The sequence below is a fragment of the Ictidomys tridecemlineatus genome, chromosome X (assembly GCF_052094955.1).
Source record: "Ictidomys tridecemlineatus isolate mIctTri1 chromosome X, mIctTri1.hap1, whole genome shotgun sequence".
In the NCBI taxonomy this organism is placed as follows: domain Eukaryota; kingdom Metazoa; phylum Chordata; class Mammalia; order Rodentia; family Sciuridae; genus Ictidomys; species Ictidomys tridecemlineatus.
In genome coordinates, this window is record NC_135493.1 from 69,446,231 (window position 1) to 69,471,698 (window position 25,468).

General features: G+C 41.5%; 1 protein-coding gene across 1 annotated transcript in view; it reads right to left on the bottom strand.

The window, feature by feature from the left end:
- Positions 1-9,479: 9,479 nt before the first annotated feature.
- The window catches only part of LOC120888986 (uncharacterized), a 47,398-nt gene continuing 31,409 nt past the window's right edge, over positions 9,480-25,468 (bottom strand). The window contains exons 10-16 of the mRNA XM_040282244.2: positions 22,869-23,045; positions 22,180-22,364; positions 21,470-21,631; positions 21,067-21,176; positions 20,453-20,642; positions 19,626-19,743; positions 9,480-12,723 (exon numbers count right to left, since the gene is read on the bottom strand). Coding sequence (XP_040138178.2) covers positions 10,823-12,723; positions 19,626-19,743; positions 20,453-20,642; positions 21,067-21,176; positions 21,470-21,631; positions 22,180-22,364; positions 22,869-23,045 — 2,843 coding nt within the window. The 3' untranslated portion in view covers positions 9,480-10,822. The remainder of the gene's footprint in view (positions 12,724-19,625; positions 19,744-20,452; positions 20,643-21,066; positions 21,177-21,469; positions 21,632-22,179; positions 22,365-22,868; positions 23,046-25,468) is intronic.

Below are 25,468 nucleotides of genomic sequence, written 5' to 3' on the forward strand. Positions count from 1 at the left end.
ACCAGCCTATGTCGCTTTATTGGAGAGTTTAAGCCATTAACGTTTAGAGTTACTATTGATATATGGTTTGTACTGCCAGCCATGTTTGATTATTTCTTTTTTTTAAATTTAGTTTGTTTCTCCATGATTAGCTTTCCCCCTGCCCTCTGTCATTACCGAGGCACTTCCTATTGATGGTTTTGGTTGTTGTTTTTCATTTCTTCCTCGTGTAGTGTTTTGCTCAAGACGTTTTGCAATGCTGGTTTTCTGGCTGCAAATTCTTTTAGCTTTTGTTTATCATGACAGATTTTTATTTCGTTGACGTACCTGAAGCTTTATTTTGCTGGATACAAAATTCTTGGTTGGCATCCATTGTCTTTCAGTGTTTGAAATACGTTGTTCCAGAATCTTCTCGCTTTCAGCGTCTGTGATGAAAAATCCATTGTTAACCTTATTGGTTTACCCCTGAATGTGATCTGCCTCCTTTCTCTTGTAGCTTTTAATATTTTCTCTTTGTTCTGTATATTGGATATCTTCATAACAATGTGTCTTGGCGTTGGTCTACTGTGATTTTTGTGTGCTTGGTGTCCTGTATGCATCTACAATTTGTATATCCACTTCCTTTTTTATTTCTGGAAAGTTTTCTGTAATTATTTCATTCAGCAGGTTACTCATTCCCTTGGTTTGAATCTCTGTACCTTCCTCTATTCCGATGACTTGTAAGTTTGTTTTTTTTTATGTTATCCCATATCTCTTGGATGTTTTTCTCGTGATTTTTTACACAGCCTTTCTGAGTTGGCTAGACTCTTTTCAAGATGATATATTTTGTCTTCATTATCTGACATTCTGTCTTCTACTTGCTCCACTCTGTTATTGATACTCTCAATTGAGTTTTTAATTTGGTTTAACATTTCCTTCATTTCTAGAATTAATGTTTGATTTTTTTATAATCTCTCTCTCCTGATAAGGATGCTAAACTTCTTCTTTTATCTGTTTATGTAATTCATTTTCAACGTGTTCTTTCACTGTTTGGATTTGCTGTCTCGTATCCTCTTTAAGGTTCCATTCCATCTGTCTAAGGTATTCTTTGAGTTCTTTCTATGACTATTTTTCTGATGACTCTAGGTCCTCCTGAATATTTAGGCTGTCCTTCATTGTTTGTACTCCTTTTCTTCCTTGCTTTTTTATGCTGCTCATATTACTTCTTGTCCTGTTTGACTGTTGAGTTACTGTTTACTCTTATAAATTTATTTGATGCTTGGGAGGAAAGATATTAGAAGGGAAGGGAAGAAGTCACTAAAGAGAATGAGAGTAGGAAGGTAGAATTCAAGGAAGGGGGAATAAGAAAATTGAAAAGAAATGAGAAGACAAAAGAAAAAATAGAAAATAAAGAAAGAAAGAAAAAAATTTTAAAAAATAATAATGATAATAACAAAATGAAAATGAAAATTAAATAATAATAATAATAATAAAATAAAAAATTTAAAAAAATTAAAAACATTAAAAAAGAGTTAAAAAACAACAACAACCAAAAAAATGAAAATTAAAGAAAAAAATACCCAAATTAAGAAAAAAAAATAATAATAAATGCAGTCATAGAGTTTGATTAACTTCTCTTCCAGTAGGTGGAGCTGTGCCCACTGGGCCAAGCTTCTCCTCTCAATAGGTGGGAACCAATCACTGTGCAGCAGCTCTTCCTCCCAGACTGGGCGGTTCTCCAATCCTGAGTGCCTAGGGCCTTCTCTTGTGTTTCCTCAAGCCAGGCCCCGGTCACCTGTGACGCTCAACACAATACTGGCTACACGCCAGGTCTGCTGCTCCTGGGAGCCCTGTTTTCATGAATGCCTGGGCACACTCTCCCTGTTTGCCTCCCTCAGACCCTAAGTTTGTAGAGCTTGGGGCTGAGAACCCCCAGCGAATTTGCTTGCCCTCTAGTAGCCATGCCCCCGGTAGCTGGTGCAAGGGACCTCAGTTGTCAGCACTGGTGGGAGCGGTAGCCAGGAGTTCCGCGCCGCAAGTCCTGCGCCACTCCTGATTCCCTTGGTCTGGCTATCGCGCTCACGGGAGAGCTTGGAGGGGCCCTTAAGGTTTCCCCACTGTGTGGAGAGGGATGGCTAGGGGATTACACATGTGTCGCTGCTGGTTTCAGTGAAGTTATCTCCTCTGCCCGTGACGTCAGTTCTCTGCCATGGTGGTATCCCATGCAAATGGTGTCCGTTTGTTCCCTTTGCCGGGTGACCAATGCAACGGGTGGGTCCTGACTGTGTCTCTCAAGCCCTGTTTCAATCCTGTGGCCACTGCCTATGAAGGCTCGGTTGGCTTTTACCTCTGTAAGTTCAGAAGGGCTGACCAGTTATTTCAGCGGGATCGTTAGTGCTGAGTCACGAAAAGCAGGTGAATGGGAGCTTGAATGCAGCCGATCTGGGCTCGGTGTGTGTTCCGAGAGGCCCAGACTGTTCACCCCAGATCCACGTCAGCTCAGCATTGCCTAGTGATCCTGAGCAAACATCATTTAGACAGTTTATGACTCCCTATGCCCGCGCAGCTGAAGGGGTCAGAGACTTGATCTCTCCACGCCCTCCACCATGTTGGATCCATAGGACTATTCTTAACAAAATTTGAAACTTACAATGCTGCATTGAAAACTATAGGTATTAGTTTGTATAGTTGATGTCTAGAACTTATTCATCTAACATAAATTAAAATTGATACCTACTGAAAAAAATTCCTTTTCTCCTCTTCTCCAAATCCCTTACAACCATTATTATATTTTCTACTTCTTTGAATATGACCATTTTAATTACTCATATAAATGAAATCATGAAGAATTTGCCCTTTATGTGTGCTTTATTTCACTTAGCATATTGTCCTCAGGTTCATCCATGCTGTTGGAAATGGAATGTTTTTCTTCTTTTAAAAGGCAGAATAGTATTCCATTGCATTTATATACCACATTTTATTTTGCCATGTCTCTATTCCAGGCACTTGAGTTATTTCCCTAATCATAGCTAGGGTGAATAATGCTGCAATGAACATGCAGATCTCTCTTCAATTGTTATTTTAATTACTTTGTATATATACTCAGCAGTGGGATTTATAGTTCATATGGTAGTTTCGTTTTAATTTTTTTTTTTTGAGGAATCTCCTTGCTATTTTCCACAGCTGCTTTATCATTTTGCATTCCCATCAATGGTGTACAAGTTCCAATTTTTCTCATTCTCACCAATATTTTTTATCTTTTATTTTTCAGATAGTAGTTCTCCTAATAAGTATGAGGTGATATCTCACTGTTGTTTTGATTTGCATTTCCTTAATAATTAGTGATAATAAATATTCTTTTCTTATGCTTGTTCATTTATTTGTCTTTATTGAAGAAAAGTTTAAGTTCTTTTCCCATTTGTCAATTGGGTAATTTGATTTATTGCTATTTAATTTTAGTTCCTTATTTTTTTTGGAAATCAATCCCCTATCAAGTATATGGTCCCTTTGGTCTATGTGTTTGTTTTTATGCCAGTATCATGTTAAATGGATTAATATAATTTTATAGTATAATTTTGAATCAGGTAGCATGCTATCTTCAGCTTTGTTCTTTTTGTTCAAGATTTATAGTTTCCTATAAATTTTAGGATTTTTTTCTATTTCTATAAAGACCATCATTGGAATGTGTTTGGGATTGCATTGAATATATAGATTGATTTGGGTAGTATGGCTATTTTAATCATGTTAATTAATGGATATTTTTCCAATTATTTGTGAGTTCTTTAATTTCTTTCATAAGTGTTCTATAGTTTTCTGTGTAGAGATCTATCACTTCCTTGACTGGATGTGTTTCTTTGTAGTTAATTTTTTGTAGCTATTATAAGTGGGATTTAAAGGTTTTTCATTTTCAGACAGCTCATTGTCATTGTATGGAAATACTATTGATTTTTGTATGTTGATTTTGTATTTGTAGATTTACTAAATTTGTTTATTAATTCTAAGTTTTTTGGTGACACCTTTAGGTTTTCTATGTGTAAGATCATATCACCTACAAGCAGAGAAGATTTAACTTCTTCCTTTTCAACATGGATGCATTTAATTTGTTACTTTTGCCTAATTGCCCTGACTAGGACATCTAGTACCATGTTGAATAGAAGTGGTGAAAGAGGACATTTTTGTATTGTTCCTAATCTTAGAAGAAGAGCATTGGACTTTTCACCATTGAGAATGATGTTAGCTGTGGTTTTCTCATATATGGTCTTTATTGAGGTGAGGTACATTCCTCTGTACCTAGTTCATTGAGTTTTTTTTTTTAATCAGGAAGATATGTTGAATTTTGTCAAAGGCTTTTCCTGAATCTATTGATATGATCATGTTCATATGCTTTTTTGTTTTTTTTTTTTATTCTGTTAATGTGCTATATCACATGTACTGATTTGAGTCCTTGAATGATGCATCCTTTCCTCCCAGGGGAAAATCTTGCCTGATGATGAAAGACCCTTTATTTTCCTGCTAAGTATTTTGTTGAGGATTTTTGAAAGTATTCTCACCATGGATATTGGCCTGTACTTTTCTTGCAGTGTCCTTGTCTGTTTTTAGTGTCAGGGTAATAATGCTGTCCTTGTAAAAAATACTTCAGACAAATTCCTTTCTCTTCAGTGTTTTGGAAGAGATTGAGAAGCATTGGTATTAGTTCTTTAAGTGTTTGGTAAAATTCAGCAGTGAAACCAGCAGGTTCTGAGATTTTCTTTGATGGAAAGGCTTTATTACTTATTCAGTCTACTTACTTGATATTAGTTTCTTTTCTGAGGTTTATTGTTTTAATTTATTTCAAGATAATTCATAATTATTTGTTAAAGTATTTTAATGATGGCTTCTTTAAAGTCCTTATTAAATCATTCCAACATCATGGTATTGACATCTGTTGATTTTCTTTTCTCATTCAAGAAGTAGTTTCTCTGGCTCTTGGTATCATTAAGGATTTTCTACCATATCTTTGACATTTTGGATGCTATGTCAAAAGACTCAGTTTTATTTAAATTTTCTACTAACTAGGCAGTTAATTTGCTTAGATTTATAGAACATAGGCTCAGGCATATTTTTCCAAGCTGTGGTTTCAATGATAATTTTGATTTCAGAGCCTTTGTAGTTCTATTTGGGTCTGCTTAGTTTATATGCCACACAGAGGACCCTTAGAAAGTATGGGCAAATTCCTATACTTTAAATTCTCAAACTTTTGGATGTTTCTTCTGGTCAGTTTCATGTTGGGACCTGTCATGTGTCTGCCCAGTACTTCCTATGCAGGTTTAAAGAATCCCCTTCTCCATCTTGCTCTTTTCCTAGAGTCCTACATTTCATTTTACTCTGTAATTATAAGAGTGAAGGCCACTGCTCTGTTACTACTGAGGAGGAGTGAGAGTCCAAATTCACCACTATGTCTCCTCTAGGACTCAGTAAAAATGGCAAGCATAATCCTAAGTCTCTACAGCTGCTGAGTGGAGGGGCAGGATGTGGTCTTGCTAAGTTGCAGAGGCTGGCCTCAAACTTGTGATCCTTTTGCCTCAGCTCCTTGTCTATTAGCACTGCTTGCATTGGAGGAAAGCACTTACTTAAAAGTACTTACTGTCACCGTGTAGGGAACAGGAGCTAGGACTCTCTGCTTTGTGTCTACTGGCACCACAGGTGGGGGTAGAAAGATCTTACCCTGGCTTGCCATCTGACAATGGATAGAGAGTGGGAAATGGGACTTTCTACTAGGTAGCTGCTGACGCTGCCAGGAAAGGGCTTGTCCAATGTGTTAGGCTGTTGGAAGCCTAATATGGCAAGACAAATAAACAAAGTGGCACACTAACTGCCCTTTTCCCTTTCCTTTGGCCAGAGAGAACTGTATTTTTTTCAGTCATTTTTTTAAAATTGTCCATTCCTGTTGGCAATTATTGGTTACAGTGCCCTGTTTATATTATATTAGGAGGTGTTTTAACTCTAGGAAATACACTGCATTGTCATTCATCAAGACCTGAATCCTTTAGTCAGTTTGCTTTCCTCTTTACAACTTTGAGACTTCTTATATGAATGTTTGTTGACTTACTTCCAGAATTTTTAGGTCTACTTGCAAGGAGGATCAGAAATGTGAGCCTCTTGTTATTTTGATCAAAGCCAAAAGCTCAAATTTATATTTTAAAAAAATCCCCAAATGTTACTTCAATATTAGACGATGTAGTATAGTGATTAAGAACATGGATTCTAGAGCTGGAATGTATTAATTTAAATCCTGGTTCTGTCACTTGCTAGATGTGTAATCTTTGGTAAGTTATTTGACCTCTCTCTTTCTTTGTTTTCCCATTTATAAAAGGAATAATGCTAAAATCTACTTTATAGACTTGCTGGTAGATTGAGTTAATGTATAAAGTACTTAGAAAAGGGCCACATAAGTTTGATTCTTGCATCCAGTATTACTGTTCAGAAATTTGAGTTTGATTTATTATTTTTCCTTTAGAGACAGTTTCCCTTTCCTCAGATAGCTTTTAGATTTTCTCTTTGATAATTGTACTCAAATTTTACTCTAACATGTTTATATGTGTTTCCCTTTTTTCCTCTTTTCAGTCCTCTGACCCCTACTCATCTGAGGTCTCTTCTTAATTCTGGGAATTTTTTCCTTGTTATATATTAAAAAATTTCCTCTTTTTTTTCACCTCTTATTTTAAGACTCCCATTATCTGGGAAGATCTTTCTGAGGCAATAGGGAGGATAGGAGTGTAGGATGCTGGTATACTAGGTCTAGATAAAAGATGATGAGCGTCTGCCAGTGGGTAGTGTTAGGGAAGGTTAAGAATGCATAGAGTTGACAGTGGAGTAGGGGGTTATAGAGGAAAGGAGAGGGTTTGGCTTTATAAAGGCCACTGAGTGTTTGAGAGGACTGTTTGAAAAAGCAGAAGCCTAAAAGAAGGGCCAATTACAAGGACAGAAGGGGCCCTATGAAGCCTTTGAACAGACATTTATGTCTAGCCCAGGGGGATAGAAATGTTTTGAGTCATCTACATCTTAGTTACATCATTGGGAGCTGGGAATCCTAAGTTTACTCTCTGTATCTTAGAGTTCCCCACTCTTTGGAAAAGGAAAATATGTTGTTTTTTTCTTATTTTCTGAGCTAAATGAGTTTCCCTCTTTCAATCAATAACCCTATTATATATGACAGTGTTATCCTCACTTCACCTTTGTGCACTTCTTTCTATTTTCCAGAGTTCTATCCATCACATAGCACCTCACTATTATTTCTTATCAGTAATTATCCTCATTTTACAGATAAGGAGTGGAAGCACAGAAAAATGAAGTAGCTTACCCAAGATCTTACAGCACATCTGTGATTATGTTGAATCTTCAGCTACCTTCCAGCTGAATGTACCCATTGAAACGAAATGTACATCATTATATTGGTCAAAATATATTGGCTGATAAGTCATTGAGTGCCTACTCTGTGTCAGCAGTTCTTCTCAATTCTCCCCTCCCCTGGCACTAGGGATTGAACCCAGGGTTACTCTACCACTGAGCTATATCTCCATCCTTTTTCATTTTTAAAAAAATTTTGAAACAAGGTCTTGCTAAATTGCAGAGGCCGGCCTCAAACTTGTGATCCTCTTGCCACAGCTCCTAAGTTGCTGTGATTGTAAGCCTGCACAACTACACCTGGTTTAGAGGCTCTTTTAATAGTGCTTAAAGGTAACTCATTTGATCCTTATAACAGTTCTAAGGTGGTAGATGGGAATATTATTCTCATTTACAAGATAAGGAAACAAGCTCAGAATAAGTTAGCTTGCTCCAACTTACACAGCTTCAAAATGACAAGAACTGAGATTCGAATAGAAGCAAGGTTACTCTGGAGACTGTCTTAAACCACTACACAATACCACCTCTCAGGGTTGCATTGATTATGTTCCACCTTCTTTTCTTAAAGAAAAAGTTCTGGAATAAAAATCTGGTTTTCAGACCAGGTTCAATTACCTCTAGAATTACCTTTTCACTCTGGGACACCTTCCTCTGTGAAATGGAGATCTTGGATTAACTGAATTCTAAGGTAATTCCAGCAACTAGCTTGCTGACAGACTGAATTGGATAATGGCTAATTTCCACTTGAAACCAAAGCAGCATTCTTAAATCTGTGGGAACAGTATCCTGGAAATGGTTGTAGTCTGCAGACTTCATGGGGGAACATTTGACCTGGCACAGTTATTCTAATCTTAGCCTTGTTCTTTCCCTCTTCCACTCTCTAGTCATGCATACTTCTAGTCTCAATCCCTAGAGGGATGAAATGGGACAATATCACCCCTCTAGAGTAAGCAGAGATCTGCTAGGGAGACAGTCATCCTGTGTCATAAAAGGAAAGCAGAATCTAGATAGGCAAGCCAGTTCTATCAGGATGATGTTCTATGGTACTCTAGCCCATTCTGAAGCCTTGAGGCCCTGTGTGGCCCATCTTCCCAACCAAGTGCAACTGGAGAGACTCTTTGCCAGCATCCAGCAGTACCAGAAGTAATCTCTGGATTCAGAGTGTATGGGATACTTCCTATGACCACTTAATGAAGCCTCAAAGATCATTGTGTAGTTGAGCCCCAGGTCTTGGGGTGTGGGCAATGCTAGGAGTCTCTTCTAATATTAGATGAAGGAATCTCAGTACATTGAGTGGAGTCTGTGGAGGTTGCAGAATACCTTTATGCTTAGACTCAGTCAAACTTTAGAAGACCTTAGTAGACAGGTCCATATAACTTTTTAGTGTGGGGGCTGTTATATAATGCTAATTGTAGTAGTCACATGATATAAGAGGCATGGAATTTTTTGTCCCTGTCTAAAAGCTGGTGAAAGGGAGACTCATTAAAGGCCAAAGAATTGTTCCAGCTTTACAGGAAGTGAGCGAGTGACCTGGAAACTTGACTCTAAGACAAGTTCTATTTATAGAATGCTAAATTGTGTTGTTGTTTAGCAAATGTTAAAGATGCTCTTTGATCAGATCTCTTTCTGAATCTGTGAGAATTTTCCACACAAAGGAGGACTTGGTAGGGTACCCCAATGACAGCAAAGTTGGAAGGAGTTTGAGGAGTTAAAGCAGAGGTCAGGAGTGGGAAGGAGACTGGGTTATCAATCTTTCTGAGATGAAGGTCTATTCAAGGCCTAGGATCATCCTATGAAGATAAGTTTTTTTTTTCCATTCCCCATTCTCCCACTGTAGTTACAACTGTATCTTAGCTATGGCCTTCAGCACTGGTAGCAAAGAAACAATTTATCCTATCCTTGTTCACATTCCATTTTGGAGGGCTTCTCTTTGGTTAGAGGTGGGCTGGTGGGCCTGAAATTGGAGTACATGGGGAAAGGCAGCAATTTTTTTTACCTATATAGAAAGATAACAAATGATACTCAGGATCCACTAGAGAGTGTACTATAAAACATCTTCCCCACTCCTCAGATAATCTATTTCCTAAGGAACCCTCTTATGTCCACCTCTGTTAGTCTTAAAGATTGACAAAGACTCCTTCATTCTCTGTATTCTTTATTGAATTATTCTACATTCTCAGGAACACGTACTGGGATTTCACAGATGCACAAGGTGGTCACAATAAATAAGGTTCAATAGAGCAATACACACACAACTCATTTGATACCATATTAACAACATCTATTATGGGGATGGGACACAGTGGAAAGTTAGGGTGGTAGTGGTTAACTCTATTTGAGTGGGTAGATAAAAGTTTCATAGTGGAGATAGCATCTGACAAAGGGAAGATTTATGGGTTTTTTGTTTGTTTGTTTGTTTTTTGCAAGAGGAGAAATGGAAGGGTGGTAGTCAGGAACCGGATAAGTGGAGATGTGTATGGATCTTAGATCTGGTATCTTAGAAATTTGAAATGAGGTAGAGCTAAATTTAAAATGGAATTATAAAGGAGTATGAAATTTGCTTCAGCCAATTACAAGTCTAAGGATGATTTAGAGATTGTCTGGTGTCAATGGAGACAATGATAACAGAGAAAGGTCTGGTCAGCTAGCAAATAGGCTGTGGCAATTAGTTAGAGGAGAGATAATGAGGACCAGAAAGAAGACTATGAAGTCAGGGAGGAAAGGATTAATATGAGTTATTTTGGAGGTAGCATCAACCATTTGTTTAATAAGGGCAACTGGTGGGACCCCCTGCTGTTAAAATTGTCAAAAGGAGTGCCAATGTAACAAAACCCTTGACAGCACTAGTCAGGCTCATTTGGGGGCAGTATGAGGTCCCATTTGTGAAGAGGTGCACCTGTAGGGTTCCTGAGCTAACCTTGGAACCTGAGCTAACTAACAGGGAAGGGTACTTGGATTTGGGGTTAGGAGGAGTTGATTTTTTTAAGAATAGAAACTAAAAGTCATGCAAATGAATGTAAATCAGAGTAGATTACATGAAGTCCAGGGTGCATACATGGGAGGGAGGCGTGTTCTGAGTTAAAAGTGGTATTGAGGTGACTGATGGGTTTTTAGAGAAGGGGTCCTCTCTAAAGGGGATGCTTTTGTTTCTTTTCAATTCTCATTCCCTGCATTAGTTTGGCCAAAACATTGAAGGCGATCAACCACTTGGGGAAGAGGATCATAGAAAAGGCCAGAGCACATTCCAGGTGATCATGAAGCATAATCTCAACTTTTCTGGCTTGAATAGGTGAGGGGTAAGTGAGCAGGTGAATGGAAAATGTGAAAGAGGATGTAGGTGGGGAAATTTGGGCAGAAGCAGTCTGGAAGGAAAAGTCTGAGGGTCTAAGAAGATTGAAGTGGGATGATGGGGAGTTATTTAGGCAGTGGTCAGCAGAGTATGGTGGAGTTCACCCCCAATCTACTTATTTTAAGAATCCCTCTAAGGATTCTTCGGGTCAGTGGGGGCTTTGGATCGCTTAGAAGGCCACCATCGGGTAGCAGAGCGGAACAGAGCAAACCCTGCTTGCAGGCATCGATTTGTGTTCTCTCTTGCTCTGCTCACCGAACAGGCACCTGAGGGGTCTCCCTGGCCTGTTCCATCTCCCACCTCATCCTGGAAAGTGGAACTTCCTGGTGTCTTGGACCCATCTCCAAGGACATGCTCGGCCTGACTTGAGGGGTGAGAACAATATAGCTGTTTACGTTTTAGTGCCGGCTGGCTTGATTCTTTGGGGCGAACAATAGTTATGGATGGTGAGAGGACAGTGGTGCCTACCACAGCCTGCACCTCAGCCACTTCAGGCTGCTCCTCAGTTGGCTTGGACTGTGGCTTGGTTTGCTCACCCAGTTCATACTGTACCTCATCCTGCTCCTCAGCTGACTTGGCCTGAGCCTCAATCAGCTCAGCTGGTGCCTTAGCCACTTCAGCATGTAGCTCAGCATGCTCTCCAGCTTGCTCTTCAGCTAACTTGGCTTCTGCCTGGCCCAGCAGGGTCTGTACCTCATCTAGCTCACCCTGAATATTGGATGGCTCCACTTGCTCCTTTGCCTGGTCATCAGTCAGCTCTCCCTTGGCTTGTTCCTCATCTGCTTCCTCTCTGCCTGGTTGGGTCTGCTCCTTTGCTGGGTTGGTCTGTTCCTCCTGTGGCTCAATCTGCTCCTCATGTAGTTCAACCTGTATCTCAGCCTGCTCTTCATCTGGCTTGGCCTGCTCCTTGGCTAACTGATCCTGCCCTTTAGCTGGTTTGGTCTGTTCTTCAGTTTGTTCATTCACTGCTTCAGCCTGTGCCTCAGCCTCCACCTGAGATGGTAGGGACTGCACCTCAGTGAGTTTCGTTTGCACTTCGGATGGCTCATCTTGTGGTTCTGCCTGTTCATTGCTGGCAGTTTCGGATTGCTCCTGGGCTGGTTCAGCATGCTCCTCACCTGGGTCAGCATGCTCCTCAGCTGGTTCAACATGCTTCTCAGCTAGTTCAGCCTGCAGCATGACCTGTTCCTTAGCTGGTTCCTGAACTGATTCAGCCTGCCCCCCTGTAGGTTCTGCTTGCTTCTCAGAAGGTTCGACTAGCTTCTCAGTAGGTTCTACCTGTGTCTCAGCCTGCCCCTTGGCCTGCTCCTCAGCTGGTTTGGCCTGTGCCTCAGACTGTTCCTCAGCCAGCTGGGTTTGCTTCTCAACTACTCTGGCCTGCTCCTCAGCTGCTACAGCCTGTGCCTCAGCTTGCACCTTCAGTGGTTCGGACCATAACTTAGTGGGTTCAGCCTGCACACTGGCTGGCTTGGCTTGTGTCTCAGCTGGTTCAGTCAGTGCCAGAGCTTTCTTGGTCTTTGATTTGGGTGTCTGTGCCTGTATCTTAACTGGTTCTGCCAGTGCCAAGGCCAGTTTGACCTTTGCCTTGGGTGATTTGGCCTGTACCTCAGGCAATTCAGGGAGTGCCACAGCCAGCCTGACTTTTGCTTTAGGTGACTTGGCCTGTACTTCAACTGGTTCAGCTAGTGCCAGGGCCATCTTGGCTTTTACCTTGGCCTTTGCCTTGGCTGGCTGGGTCTTTGACTGGGCAAGTTTTGCCTGAACTTGGGCCAGCATGGCCTTTGCGTCAACTTGTTCAACCTGTGCTTCCAAAGACTGGGTTTGTGCACTGGCCTTATCCTGGGTAAGCTCAATCTGTGCCTCTGTTGGCTTGGCCTGTGTCTTGATTGTCTCCTGAGCTGGCTTGTCCTGTGTCTCTACCTGGGTGGGTAAGGCCTCTATTTCAGCCTTCTTTTGGATCTTCTGAGTCTCTGCTTCTTTGTCTTCATCTTCTTGAAGCTGAAATTCATAAAATCCTTTGATGGTCCTTAGCACTGCAAATGGAAATTCAGAGAGGAGGAGTTAGTGGCAAGGAGCAAGTAGCAGATGGGAAGGAACAGTGAAGCCACATTGACTTGGCCATTCCATACCAAACAAGCTGAAGGAAAACCCCACCTTAGCCCCATAATCTTTGCCACTATTATCTTCATGCTGGCAGCAATAAATGCTTCCCCTTAGACTTTCAGACATTATTAACTTAGCACCCCAAGGTATATCAAAGCTGGAAAAGTATCTTAAAAATACTCCTTGGTGGATCCCAACCCCAGACCCTCTAAGAGATCAGTCAGGGGGCGGGAAGCAATTTCCAATATTGCAATAGGACAAGCGGAAATTGCACATTTGCCCACAATAAGGCTGCACTGCAAACTTCACTCAAATATTGATTCTTTTTTGGCTCAGTAGCACAGGTTATCTCATGCTGATCAGAGGCTCTGACTGGCAGTTATGTGTCTTTGAGTAATGAAAAAGTAGGAAATTGGATTATTAATAAATGCAGCCTGTTTGGCAGACAGTCTTCCCAAACATGAGTCCCAGTGGAGGAAAAATGATGATAGGGTTCTGGTTGGTGGAGAGGTTGGGGGTCCACATGTGTAAGCCAAACCTTCCCCATTGTAAGGAGAAAATGATAGCGAACAAGGACTGGAATGGTTATGGAATGTGCTTATGTGTACCCAGAGAGTTAGGCTCATGGCACAGTAAAGCCCCAAACAAGCATTGTCATAAGTCATTCATAGCCAGTGATTTTTTTTTCCCTCCAGGGCTAAGGACTTAACTCAGGCCCTTGTGCATTCTAGGCAGGTACTCTGACACTGAGCTAATCCCCAACCCCAGTCCAGTGATTTTCAACTTGTACAGTACAGCTTCAGAATTTTTTTTTCCATTGACATTATACATGGATGCCTATTATAGCAACTCAAAGCAGATTATTGAAATTGAAGACCCTAACTCAGGGAGCCACCTGCTTACCTCCTTCAATCCCTCACTCTGCCTAAGGTATTTCTGAATATCTCCAAGGTTCTGAGAGCACAGTTTAAAGAGCATTAACCCCAGTTCAATCTGGCCTCCCTGATGATAAGACTAGATAGACACCTAAATCCCAGAGATAGTCATTCCATGCTAGGGACCAAGCTACTAGTATTCAGGTGTCTATCTCCTCAGATCAGTAGTTTATCTCTTCCATCCCACTGCTTTTCTCTATAGAGCATATCTCACCAGAATGAGACCAAGGCCATAGGCAATCTGACTTTGCGGATCCCCAATGGACAGACCAAACTTGGATAGCTAAATACTGGATCTCAGATGCTACCAGGGTGTGATTGTTCACCTCCTAATCTTCCCACAATGAGAAGGCATAGGTAACCTTTTCAAAGTTGCCCCGGAGGCAGAAAGTGAGAACCAACAATAACAACAAAAAAAACTTCCTAGTGCAGCTTCTACTCTGTCTCTTGCCACTTACCAGAAACTTCTGAAGCATTCAGAAGCCTCACCCACCCAATCTCCATGGTGTTCTGTCTTTTTTTTTTTTTTTTACTATTGCTACTAGGTGCTTAAACACTAAGCCATATCCCCAGCCATTTTTTATATTTTATTTTGAGACAAGGCTTCACTGACTTGCTAAGGCTGGCTTTGAACGCATGATTCTCCTGCCTCAGCCTCTCGAACTACTGGGATTACAGGCATGTGGCCCTGTCCCCAGATGGTGTTCTGCCTTTGTCACTCTCTTTCAGTAATCCTCCAACTATGAGCTTCCTGAGGGCAGGGAAATGTTTTATTTCTACATCCCTGATAGCTGACACATAAATAGGCCTTGTGTGTGTGTGCGTGTGTGTGTGTGTGTGTGTGTGTGTGTGTGTGTGTGTGTGTGTGTTGAGGATAGAACCCAGGGCTATACCACTGAGCTACATTGCCAGTCCTATACATATGTCTTAATACATGATTCCTATCTTGAACTCAACTCTCGTTACCCATATATAATGGTCACAATGGAGATTATTACCTCAGATTCCCTAAGGAGTGAACTTCAATTCAGAGAGGAAAGAGACTTAGGACACACAGTAAATTTAGGATGTTGTCTATATTCTACTCTCCAGATAACACTGGCCTTCTCACAGGATATTGGTTAAGCCTGAGGGATTTCTAGGAACCAGGGGACAAGGCCAGGATGCAATGAGAAGAGAAAATAATAAAAGTGCAGAAGTAATGGAGCTTTGGGAAAGGGGCTAAAGCTCAATTTTAGTATGGGCATGGCTGTAGGGGAAGAATGGGTACAGTGGGAAAGGCCCTGTTCTGAAGCCTGAGGCTGTGTTTGCACTGTGTGTGTCCTCATGCCCTCTTGTCAGTCTCACATCACATAGTAGGTACCTTGCTAGTTTACTACTCTGTGATGTGAGACTGACAAGAACCTTGCAGAACATGCTTGTCCCAAAAAGATGAATGGCAAGAGCACAATGAATGGTTCAGCAAATACAGAACCACCTAGAGCCTAGATGGCTCTTTGTATTATTAACTCTTGCAATAACCCATAGAAATGGGGTGGAGGGTAGTTGGGACCCAGTTGAATATTTACCTTGGGGTAACCATTGGGGACAAGGTGACCAATGGGGACAGATGGCCTGAGGGTTTAAACCTATTCTTCCAGTAAATTTTAGCTGTTCTTCAGGAATATATGTCATAGAAAGAATGACTTCTTCCTTGGAGGCCAAGGAAGAAGGGCTTACAGGGGCTTATTTGTTTTCTTTTAGGCCCAGAGAAGGCAAGGATTCTTTGTTTTTAGGAAACATAGCACATTTAATTACTAGAATTCTAGCCTTATATCTCCACCTACTCATTGTTTTTATAGTGTGTCTTATACTTTGGATCTCAATTGTACCCCAAAGGCTCATGTGTTATAGGCCTGGTCTGCAATGCAGCAATATTCAGAGGATCGACTCTTGGGAAGAGATTGGACCATGAGAACTCTGATCTCAGAAATGGATTAAAACTTTGATGGGTTCATAGGTGATGGCATTGTTAGGAGGTGATGGAAACTTTATAAGGTAGGGCATAGTTGGAAATTGTAAGTCACTGAGGAGAATATCCTGGAAGGATATGTTTTCCTTGGCCCCTCCCCCACCCATGGCCACTATGAGGTTAGAAGCTTTGTTCCATTATTTCCTTTCACCATAATGTACTGCCTCACCAGAGGCCCAGAAATTATGGAGCCAGCCAACTATGGACTGAAAGCTCTGAAACCAAGAGCCAAAATAAATATGATTTTCTCAGGTGTTTTTTTTAGATGAAAACCAAACTAATACAGTATATGAACAATGTTTCTCCTAGGCCTATCTCCTCAAGCTCTCCAGCCCTCTGCATCGCATTCTGGGTCTCCTTTCCACTGTTGGACTCTTACCTAATATTCCTATATATCCCAATAGCTCAGCCTCTATGTTCCTAGAAAATAAATGGATGCCCTAGTCTCCTTCTTTGTGTTCTCACACTTGATTGGGCCCAAGGCACCCCTTACAAGAAAGTTTTATGTGAAGAGATTCAATAGGTCTTATGTCTTTTCTTCTATTACTCTCCCATACTATAAGGATCACTTCTTCATCACCTTTTCTGTCACTGCCTTTACTTATCCAAATCCCAGAACACTCCTTAGTTTTGCTTTTGCAAATGCCCTTCTGGCCTTCCCTTCTACCAGCAGAACAAAAATTAAAAATCGTTTTCCTTCCATCCCACTAAGTTCAAGTACCCCTGGAGAATCTATTGCCCTCTCTGTCAGAAATTTCCAGCTACAAAAGAGATCACTTTGTTGTTGCTATGTGATTCTAGCCCCAGAAACTAGAAGGAAAGCAGTGGGAACTCATCAACTTCTGAAATACACCAAAGGGGGGGCTCTATCTCTGGGGTTAAGGTCACAACTGAGGCAGCATTTCACATGAACCATATATCTCCTTGATCCTTCCTTCCATGACCCTGCTCATCTTCTTTCCTGTCAGACAAAAATTTCCTTGATAAGAACCTCAGGATCAATGAAAGATTTTGGCCACCTGATAACTTAGGATCTCACTTGTACTGGACTGGGTCTAATAACAACTGTCTCCTGACAGGGTTGGGAGGAGGGATAGGCTTAAATAAGAAAAGGCACAAGGACTGGGGATGTGGCTTAAAGGTAGAGCAATGTCTAGCATGTGTGGGTTTGATTCCTATCACCTCAAAAGAAGGCAAAAACAGCAAATTGGGGCTGAGGGAACTATAACTCAGTGGTAGACCACTTGTCTAGCAAGTATGGTATTTGTATTTGGTCCCCAGCATTAAAAAAGGCATAAATGCTGAAAATACTATTGACCTAGTTTATATAGATGGTAATGTGACAAATGTTGTCATCGATCACCTGGGGTACAACTGTTTTCTCGGAAGTTTGTGACTTTGTTAAGGGAGTGGTATTGCAGGCTTCAGAGTCCTGGCTTGCCCATAAGAACACTAACACTAACCCACTTGGGAGTGAGTACTTAGTTGTTCAGGGACTCTGAGATGTAGTCTTGACCTTCTCTTTCCTGGGTATCATATAGCATGTTGTCTGGTTTCCTATTTCAAACAATTCTGTTTTGGTTCATTTCTTAAGCATCTCTAGATGATTTTCTGCTATTTTCTAGGAGTTCATCTTGGCTCAAGGAGTGGCTAATCAGGTATGGTGAGGTACCCTGCTTACAGAAATCCCTTCAAGGACATTCTTTAATTTCCTTACTGCTTCTATTTAGTGAATGCTTTTGGGGTGTTCAGCATCTTCTAGTCTGCTATAGTCTTTTCTTTGTCATCATTACTGCCATCTTCAACTTCCTCAGGACACAGTTCTAGCTTCACAGGCAGTTATGTCCTGTGGTCAGTAGTGATCACTGGCCTCTCTCAGATGAAATGGTGAGCTTGACAATATTGAAGAGCTATGATACAAAGTGTCCATAGATATGTCCAACTCGAAGGAAAGGGTGAGCACTGTCAGAGGTATGAAGTAAGGTGCCTGAGATCATTAAAGAAAGGTGCTCTCCAAGGGGTTAATGAAGAATGAAAAAGGAGTTGAGGGCATTGCAGGTAATCGGGCCATCTTTGAGCTTGTCTAGGCTCTAGGATGGGCCACTTATAGAAAGAGCTGAGATCTAAGCTCTTGCCTAGGGGCTTTTGTTGCTAAAACAGGAGCCACAGAAGCGACCATATGGAAGGTATGTGAGGGTGGCAATCAGAGCTGGGGGAGTAGATCATAGAACTCTGTCAGAATCAGGGATATCTTGCTCAGTGGCCCAGAGGGTATGGCTGTACTGAAGGAAGTTTCAGGTCCTGCCCAGATAACTTAGCAAGTCCCTAATACCACCATCATCTCCGTCTTTGCTGCAGTTCTATATGTGTCCTCCCACCTGTAACAACCTCTGCTTTGTGGCCTAGACCTGCCTCTTAGAGGCAACTGTGTCTCATAAATCTTGAAAAACAATGTGGTCCAGGTCTGTAGAAGGGGGTAAGATATAACAGACACCATGTGGAACAGGAGCATATTCTCTCAGGAGGCAGTGGGACATATACTGGGGACTTACAAGACAACATTTCCTGGGCTTGGGAACAAAATTTATCATTGATTTGCTATGTGACTTCAGGCTGAAAGCTGTGTGTATCTGTGGGGAGGGTAAGCTAGGAACTGTAAGGAACCTTTTAGTGTATGTCATGAGACGTAGACTTTAACCCCTTGCAGGGCTTTTTGTATCCCAAATTTGTAGATGTGTCTTTTTCAGCAAGACTAAAACTTTGTTCTGAGAATATGGAATACACAAAGATAGAAGTAGAAGTGAAGATGGGAGCCCAAATTCCCACATCATGAGAACACAGTTTTTATTCAGAGTAGCCTCTTCTGAGGAGGCAGTGTGAAAGCAGGGGAAAAAAGATAGCTCTCATTTTATTAAGCCCCTGTTAGCAGTCAGTACTCAACTTTACACTCATCAAATTAAAAATCTTCATCCATATATCAGCATGGGTCTCATTTTCCCCATTTCCTAGACAAGGACACTGAGTTTCACTGAGGTCATGCCATTTTCCCAAGTTAACATAGGCAGAAAATTTCAGAGCTGGAATTCAAACCCAGGCCATGTTCTGGTAATAACTGTCAATCAGGGAAAAATATCAGGAGTTGGCATTAGAGTGTGAGGATGAGACCACAAAGAAGGGAGGCAGTGACTTAAGAAGACAGATTTTCAAACCCTACTCTATTAGGAATGAGTCAAATGGACATGGGACTTAATGGCTTATATATCTATCTCACACCTTGTGATATATGTGCTCTGTTGGTGTGCGCTTGTGTGGGCACACATATGTTCAAGAAGATGAGCTCCTTAACATTCTCTACCTAGCTGTGAAGAAATGAGAGCTGTTCGTGAAGCCCCACGGATGGACACCAGCTATTGATACCACTCTCACTACTCTTTCAGCATCTCACTACTCCTGTGGCTCCCCATGGAAACACATCAAGATTTTCTGTTTATGCTTCTCCTCTTGTTGGGCCAGTGTCCTTTGGCAAAGTTGAACTTTTTTTGCCTGGGTCACAGTCTTTCTCCTCATTTCCCTTGGCAGTGAAGAAGCAAAACTAGGAGGAATGAAGTAGGACATCTTCTCCACTTCAGGCATTCCCTCTATATATCCAGTCATCATTTGATCTCATTTTTTGGTAGTAGTTGTGATTTTCCCCAATTGCCCACATAAGAGAAGCCAAGGCTCAGAAAAGAGAAGGTTTTTTTCCCCCCAAGATCACAGAGCTACAGAACTGGGACTGTTAACTCAGTTCTACCCTGCTAGCTCCTAGTCTAGTATTTTTTCCATTATACCACACATTGAAAACAAAGTTTCCTGGGCCCTGAAGGCCCAAGGGCCACCCTCTTACCAGGTTTATCTTCAGAACAGGTGGCACTTTGAGCCTGGGCTTTCAGTAGCAGTGCAGGGATATCTTCTCCAAAGATTTCAGTAGTATTTTCAATCAGGAATTGAACTAGCTTGGTAACCTGAGAGGAAGAACATGATCAAAGATGGGCATGGATGGGGAGTCCTGTTGTGAGGGGCTGCTTAAGAATTGGTAACTCTCTGCTTCCTACCAATCAAATCCAAGCCTCTTAGCCTAGAGGGCCTTGTACCCTAGGCAAAAAGAACCACCAAAGGAGCTTTCAATAGATGCATGACATTACAGATACTTTTCTCATTCCCATTTGAGTGACAGGAAAATAAAAACAGAAGTAAAATGACTTATCAAAGGTCTTATAGCCAGTCAGTGCAGTGATTGGCCCATATTGCTATAGAACATTTATTTCTTCATTTTGTCAAATATTCATCAAGAAGTGCCTGCTCTGTGCCTGGTGACAGGTAAGGGTTGAGTAATTCAAAGAAACAAGAAAAGGTTCTTGTCTTCAGGGAATTGATAGTCTGGTGGGGGTACAAAAATATCTCTTTTATTTGCCTACTGCTTTAGACTTTAAAAGTCTTTTTATATCTGTCATCTCTATCTCCTCCAATGGGCACAAATACAAACCCCATTTTAAAGGTAAAGGAATTAAGGCTTATTGAGGTCATATATAACTTAGAATTCAAACAACCAGTGAGCAGACATTTCTAAGATTCACCCTAGGCTCTGTACATGACATGGGGTAGGGGGTGTCTATGGATAGAAGAGAGGTTGTTTGTGGGGCCCAATGTGAGGAAGAGTAGTGGACCTCTTACCTTGCTCATATTCTGGCTCTCATCCTCTGGTCTTTTAGGGTTGGGCAACCACAGCAAGTTGGGTGCAACACATAGGGCTAGGTTGAAGGATGTCATCTGGTTCTCCTCAGAGTTGGCCACAATGTGGCTCAGGACTCCAAAGAGGTACTTTAGCAGCAGGCGGTTGCCTTCAGGAAGCTGAGCTACCAGTCTGGATGGGTGGGGAATAACCCAGGAAAGAGAAAGGTCAGTTTAATATATGGGTGGGTCTCTGTGGGGGTTGGGAGAGACAGTCATGTAAGGGCTTTTCCCCTTCCTTTAGTGTTTGGTTAATTTTGTAAGAGTACTAACACTAACTGGAGACTTGGAGAATTTTCTTGCCCTCCCATAGGATACAGCAGTAGGAGGGCACTGAACTCCAGAGAAGGGAAATCACTTGTCTAAGTACACACAGCTGGTTTGGGACAGAGCTTGAAATAGAACCATATATGCTGCATAAACAACTCTGGATGAAGAATATATGAAGTATTGATAACTAATATTCCCTCCCCTATTTTCCATTCTTCCTTAATCTGGACAATGGTTTCCATCCCTTTCTTCAAGTCTCAGGCATGGTCTTGGAATCAGAGTCTTACCTCTGGAGAGAATGGACTTTCTGCTGGCTGGTGCGTCCTTGCATTGCTGTCATCCACTGGCTATGCATGCCGGAGGACAGCACGCTATCAGGAATGTTGCGCAGGAATTCCTGCATGAAATTCAATCATGTCAGACATACATTTCCTGAACCTGAGCCTATATCCACTAAGAGAACTGATGAATGTATGGATAACCTTCTGTCCCCCCAAGCTGCTTTTTCCTTACAAATGCTAAGCATCCCCACCCTCTGCCACCAGGGGATCTGAGGCTTGGTTTAGTCAATGAAGTTGGCTTTGAGGAGGTTCAGGGCCATGTGCCTGGGGTAAGCATGGGGGTGTTTTGCTTTTTTCCTGACATTCCTTTGAACTTTGGAGCCGACCACATGTCCATAGTCAGACTTACGCTCAAGACAGATGCAGCCACGAACACTGACTCTCCAGCCATGGAAACCTGGGCCCCAGAATTCAGCTTCTCCTTTATCTCCTTGCAAGTCTTGGTGTTGGCTGAGCGACGGAAAATGCCAGCAGTAGTTGGGCCCTCCTTGTATAACAGCATCAGCATGTCCTGAGAAGATCCCCGAATGTCAATATATGCCTCTCAGTGCCCTCTAACCCACTTCCTAAGGTTTCTTGGGGCAGGAGTATATACTTGCCTCCAAATAACCCAGTGTCCCATACATCACCTCTACCTCTAGGGTTCCCTAGCTCAGTCTTTTATTTGCTTCAGAACTCTATCTCATTCATTCTACACAGGTTTCTTAGTCTTAGCTTAACCACATGATCTAAATGGTAACAGGTCAGCCACTGTGATAAAGGATTGTGTGGTGGGCAGGGGGCATGACATTCTACTCAAAACACATCCTGAAAGCAGTCATCTGCCAAGTCTAAGCACTTGTCTGAGGAGATGTTTATATTCTACCAGGTCTAGGCAAGTAGCTAAGCCCTTAAAGTGGATGTACAGGGATTATGAGTACCCTATTAGGATGGGATAGACTTACTGATAGGGAAGATATGTGTAAGGGGGATGACCCCTGGTCTAAAATAACTCTGAAATCTTAAAAATCACCTACCCTTATGCCACAACTGCTATAACTGCAACTGAAACTGACTTACCATGATGGGCTTGGGCAGGTGGCCTGTTCGGCAGAGTGTAGACAGCTCTAGGCCAAAGATCTTGTGATCATTCTCTTCCTCTGGTGACTGAACCATGGAGCTTTCTAAGGCTAGGTTAGGGTTTTTCTGCAGAGCCCAGTACAAGAGGGACTTCCTTTTCTTCAAGCTTTTCTTCTCACTAAGTTCTACATGTGAGAAAGTGGGCAAGAGGCATGGTTAGGACACAAAAATTTGTTACTCCCCCAAAAGACATTGGAGCTCTTGTATGGCAGCAGGGGACGATATGGGGATAGCAACACCAAGGAGAGAAGAACAGGGAGGGTGTGGTCTCATATGAAATATATTTGGTCTTTGCCTCCAAGGAGCTACCATAGAGCTACTAAAACCCCTAGGAGTTCCTGTGTGATATAAGTATCTTTTATTGTTCACAATGAGCTCCTCTTAGATCATACCTCTGTGTATGCTAATGAGGATGCTTAACTTGTAGTCCCTAAATGCCTCAGGATGGAGCAAGTCACCAGATAGACCACATGAATATAGGATAAGGATAAGAGTGTTGGAAATTTCAGCCCCATTCACCAGCAAGTTTGTTTTCTCCCTTCAGAGAAAGGCTGAAGCAAAGGGTCCACATATTGTTTCTGGATTATTAGGGGCCATACAGAGACTGGTGCCAGAGTCCCAACCCTTACCTCTCTCTAGTACACTGGGTAGTTCACTCTTGTGCTTCAAGATAAATTTATACTGCTTGTTTTCAGGCACCTGACTCAGAGATGTGGGATCAGGGCAGTCTACATTAGTCCTCAGGGTGGAGTGCTGGGGCACATGTCGCAGGTTGGTTTGGGCAATGCTGTACAAGCTCTCATGACCTGGAAGAGAAGGAATGAGAGACATTCACATTTTGCTTCAGCAGCTGAGTACCAAGTCCCTGGCAACCCACTTCCTCTTTCTAATGTCTTCCCAACCCTATTCAAATATTGGTGACAGAATTTTCTCTAGGGAAGAAGTTTTGAGGGTTTTCCTTTCTCTTGCCAGCTCTGATCAAGAGTAAGGAGCAACATACATTCATACACTGCTGGTGGGACTGGAATTAGTGCAGCCAATATGGAAAGCAGTATGGAGATTCCTTGGAAAGCTGGGAATGGAACCACCATTTGACCCAGCTATTCCTCTTCTCAGACAATACCCAAAGGACCTAAAAAGAGCATACTACAGGGACACAGCCACATCAATGTTTATAGCAGCACAATTCACAATAGCTAAACTGTGGAGCCAAACTAGATGCCCTTCAGTGGATAGATAAAAAAAGTGCCATTTATACACAATGGAATATTATGCAGCACTAAAAAATAATAAGATCATGGCATTTGCAGGGATATGGATGGAATTAGAGAAGATTATGCTAAGTGAAGTTATCCAATCCCCAAAAAAAACAAATGCCAAATGTCTTCTCTGATATAAGGGGGGGGTGACTCAAAATGGGGTTGGGAGGAAGAGCAAGGGAGGAAGATTACCTCTAGATAGGGAATAGGGGTGGGAGGGAAAGGGAGGGAAAGGGGAATAGCAAGGATAGTGGAAGGAAATGGTCATCATTATACAAAATTCATATATAAAGATGTGAATTTGGTGTTAACATACCTTATATACAAACAGAGATTTGGTAAATTGTGGAATAAAGGTGTATTAAGAATTGCAATGCAAAAAAATTATGAATGTAATGCACTCCTCTATTGTGATGTATGTAAGAAATAATAAAAAATAATTAATTAAAAAAAAAGAATAAGTAGCAGCTACCTGGATAGCTACGTAGGGGACTGCAAAGTTGTGTAAAGACTCATAGGGAAACAGTATTATGACTAATTTGTAGTATCTGTCATGGGCATGGGTTGCCATTCTGGATCTAAGGACCTAAAAAATATCTTTATAAAGTGAGGTATGAAGGCTATCCTGACCCCCAATTCTCTGTTTAACTGGAAGATATGTATTAACCTTTCTGGGCCCAAGTTTCCCTTCCAGAATTTTAGAGTTATCAATCAAGAATTATTGAGTCTTAAGAAATAAATGAGTAGGCCAAGCTATGGTGGTGCCAAGGAGAGAGCACTGAGGACATTTTCATGGGGTCCTATAAAGAGGCTAAAGTAGTTTGGACTATTAGCTTAGAGAATTTTAAGGCAACAGTGTTATATTTTGGATGTTAAATGTCCCCTAAAAACCCATGTATTTTTTTAAAAATATATTTTATTTCTTATTTGTAGTTTGACACAATACCTTTATTTTATTTATTTATTGTTATGTGGTGCTGAGGATCGAAACCAGGGCCTTGCACATGCTAGACAAGTGCTCTACCGCTGAGTCATAACCCCAGACCAAGACCCATGTGTTAAAAGCTTGGTTGGCAGCCTATGGAGTTATTAGGAAGTTGTAAAAACCTTTAGGTCATGGGGCCTAATGGAAAAAAATTAGGTCATTGAGGGTGTACCGCTGGGTCAGATATTGGGATCCTGGCCCCATCCTGTCTCTGTTGTTGCTTCCTGGCTGCTATGTTGTGAACACCTCCTCTGTTATGTGCTCTCACCACTGTTGTACTATTCTAACACAAGCCAAAATGCAATGGAGTAAAGTGATCATGGCTTGCAACTTTTGAAACCATGAGCCCAAATAAGCTTTATTTCTCTTTATAAGTTGATTATTTCAGATATTTAATACAGTGATAGAAAACTAACACAATTTGTTTATCGTTCTTCTGCCCTGCCTTGGTCTCTCTTTCTTGGACTCTTGGAAATGCTTCAGTTGACCAGCATGTAGCTTATTCAAGGAATTTATTGCTAAATCTATACTTTGCCATTCTTGAATAAAGGAATAAGTGTCTAGTTCCTCCTTATATCACTCTGCCAGAGATTTAAAAGCATATTCCGTAAGCACTCTCTCTCTCTCTCTCTCTCTCTCTCTCTGTGTGTGTGTGTGTGTGTGTGTGTGTGTGTGTGTGTGTGTGTATGTATTGGTACTAGGGAATGAACCAAGGAGAGATTTACTAATGAGCTACTACCCCATATATCTCCAGTCCTTTTTGATTTTTTGAGACAGGATCTTACTAAGTTGATGAGGCTGCCTAAAATTTGAGATCCTCCTCCATTATCCTCCAGAGGAATTGGGAATGTAGGCATTCACTCCCACACCTTGTGTTCTGAAAATCTTTGTTTTTGGAGATGGCAACAGTTGTTGCCCCCAGGATAACACAGTTAAATAAATTGTGAAACAGTACATTCTATACTGGTCCCCCTGTCCTACATAT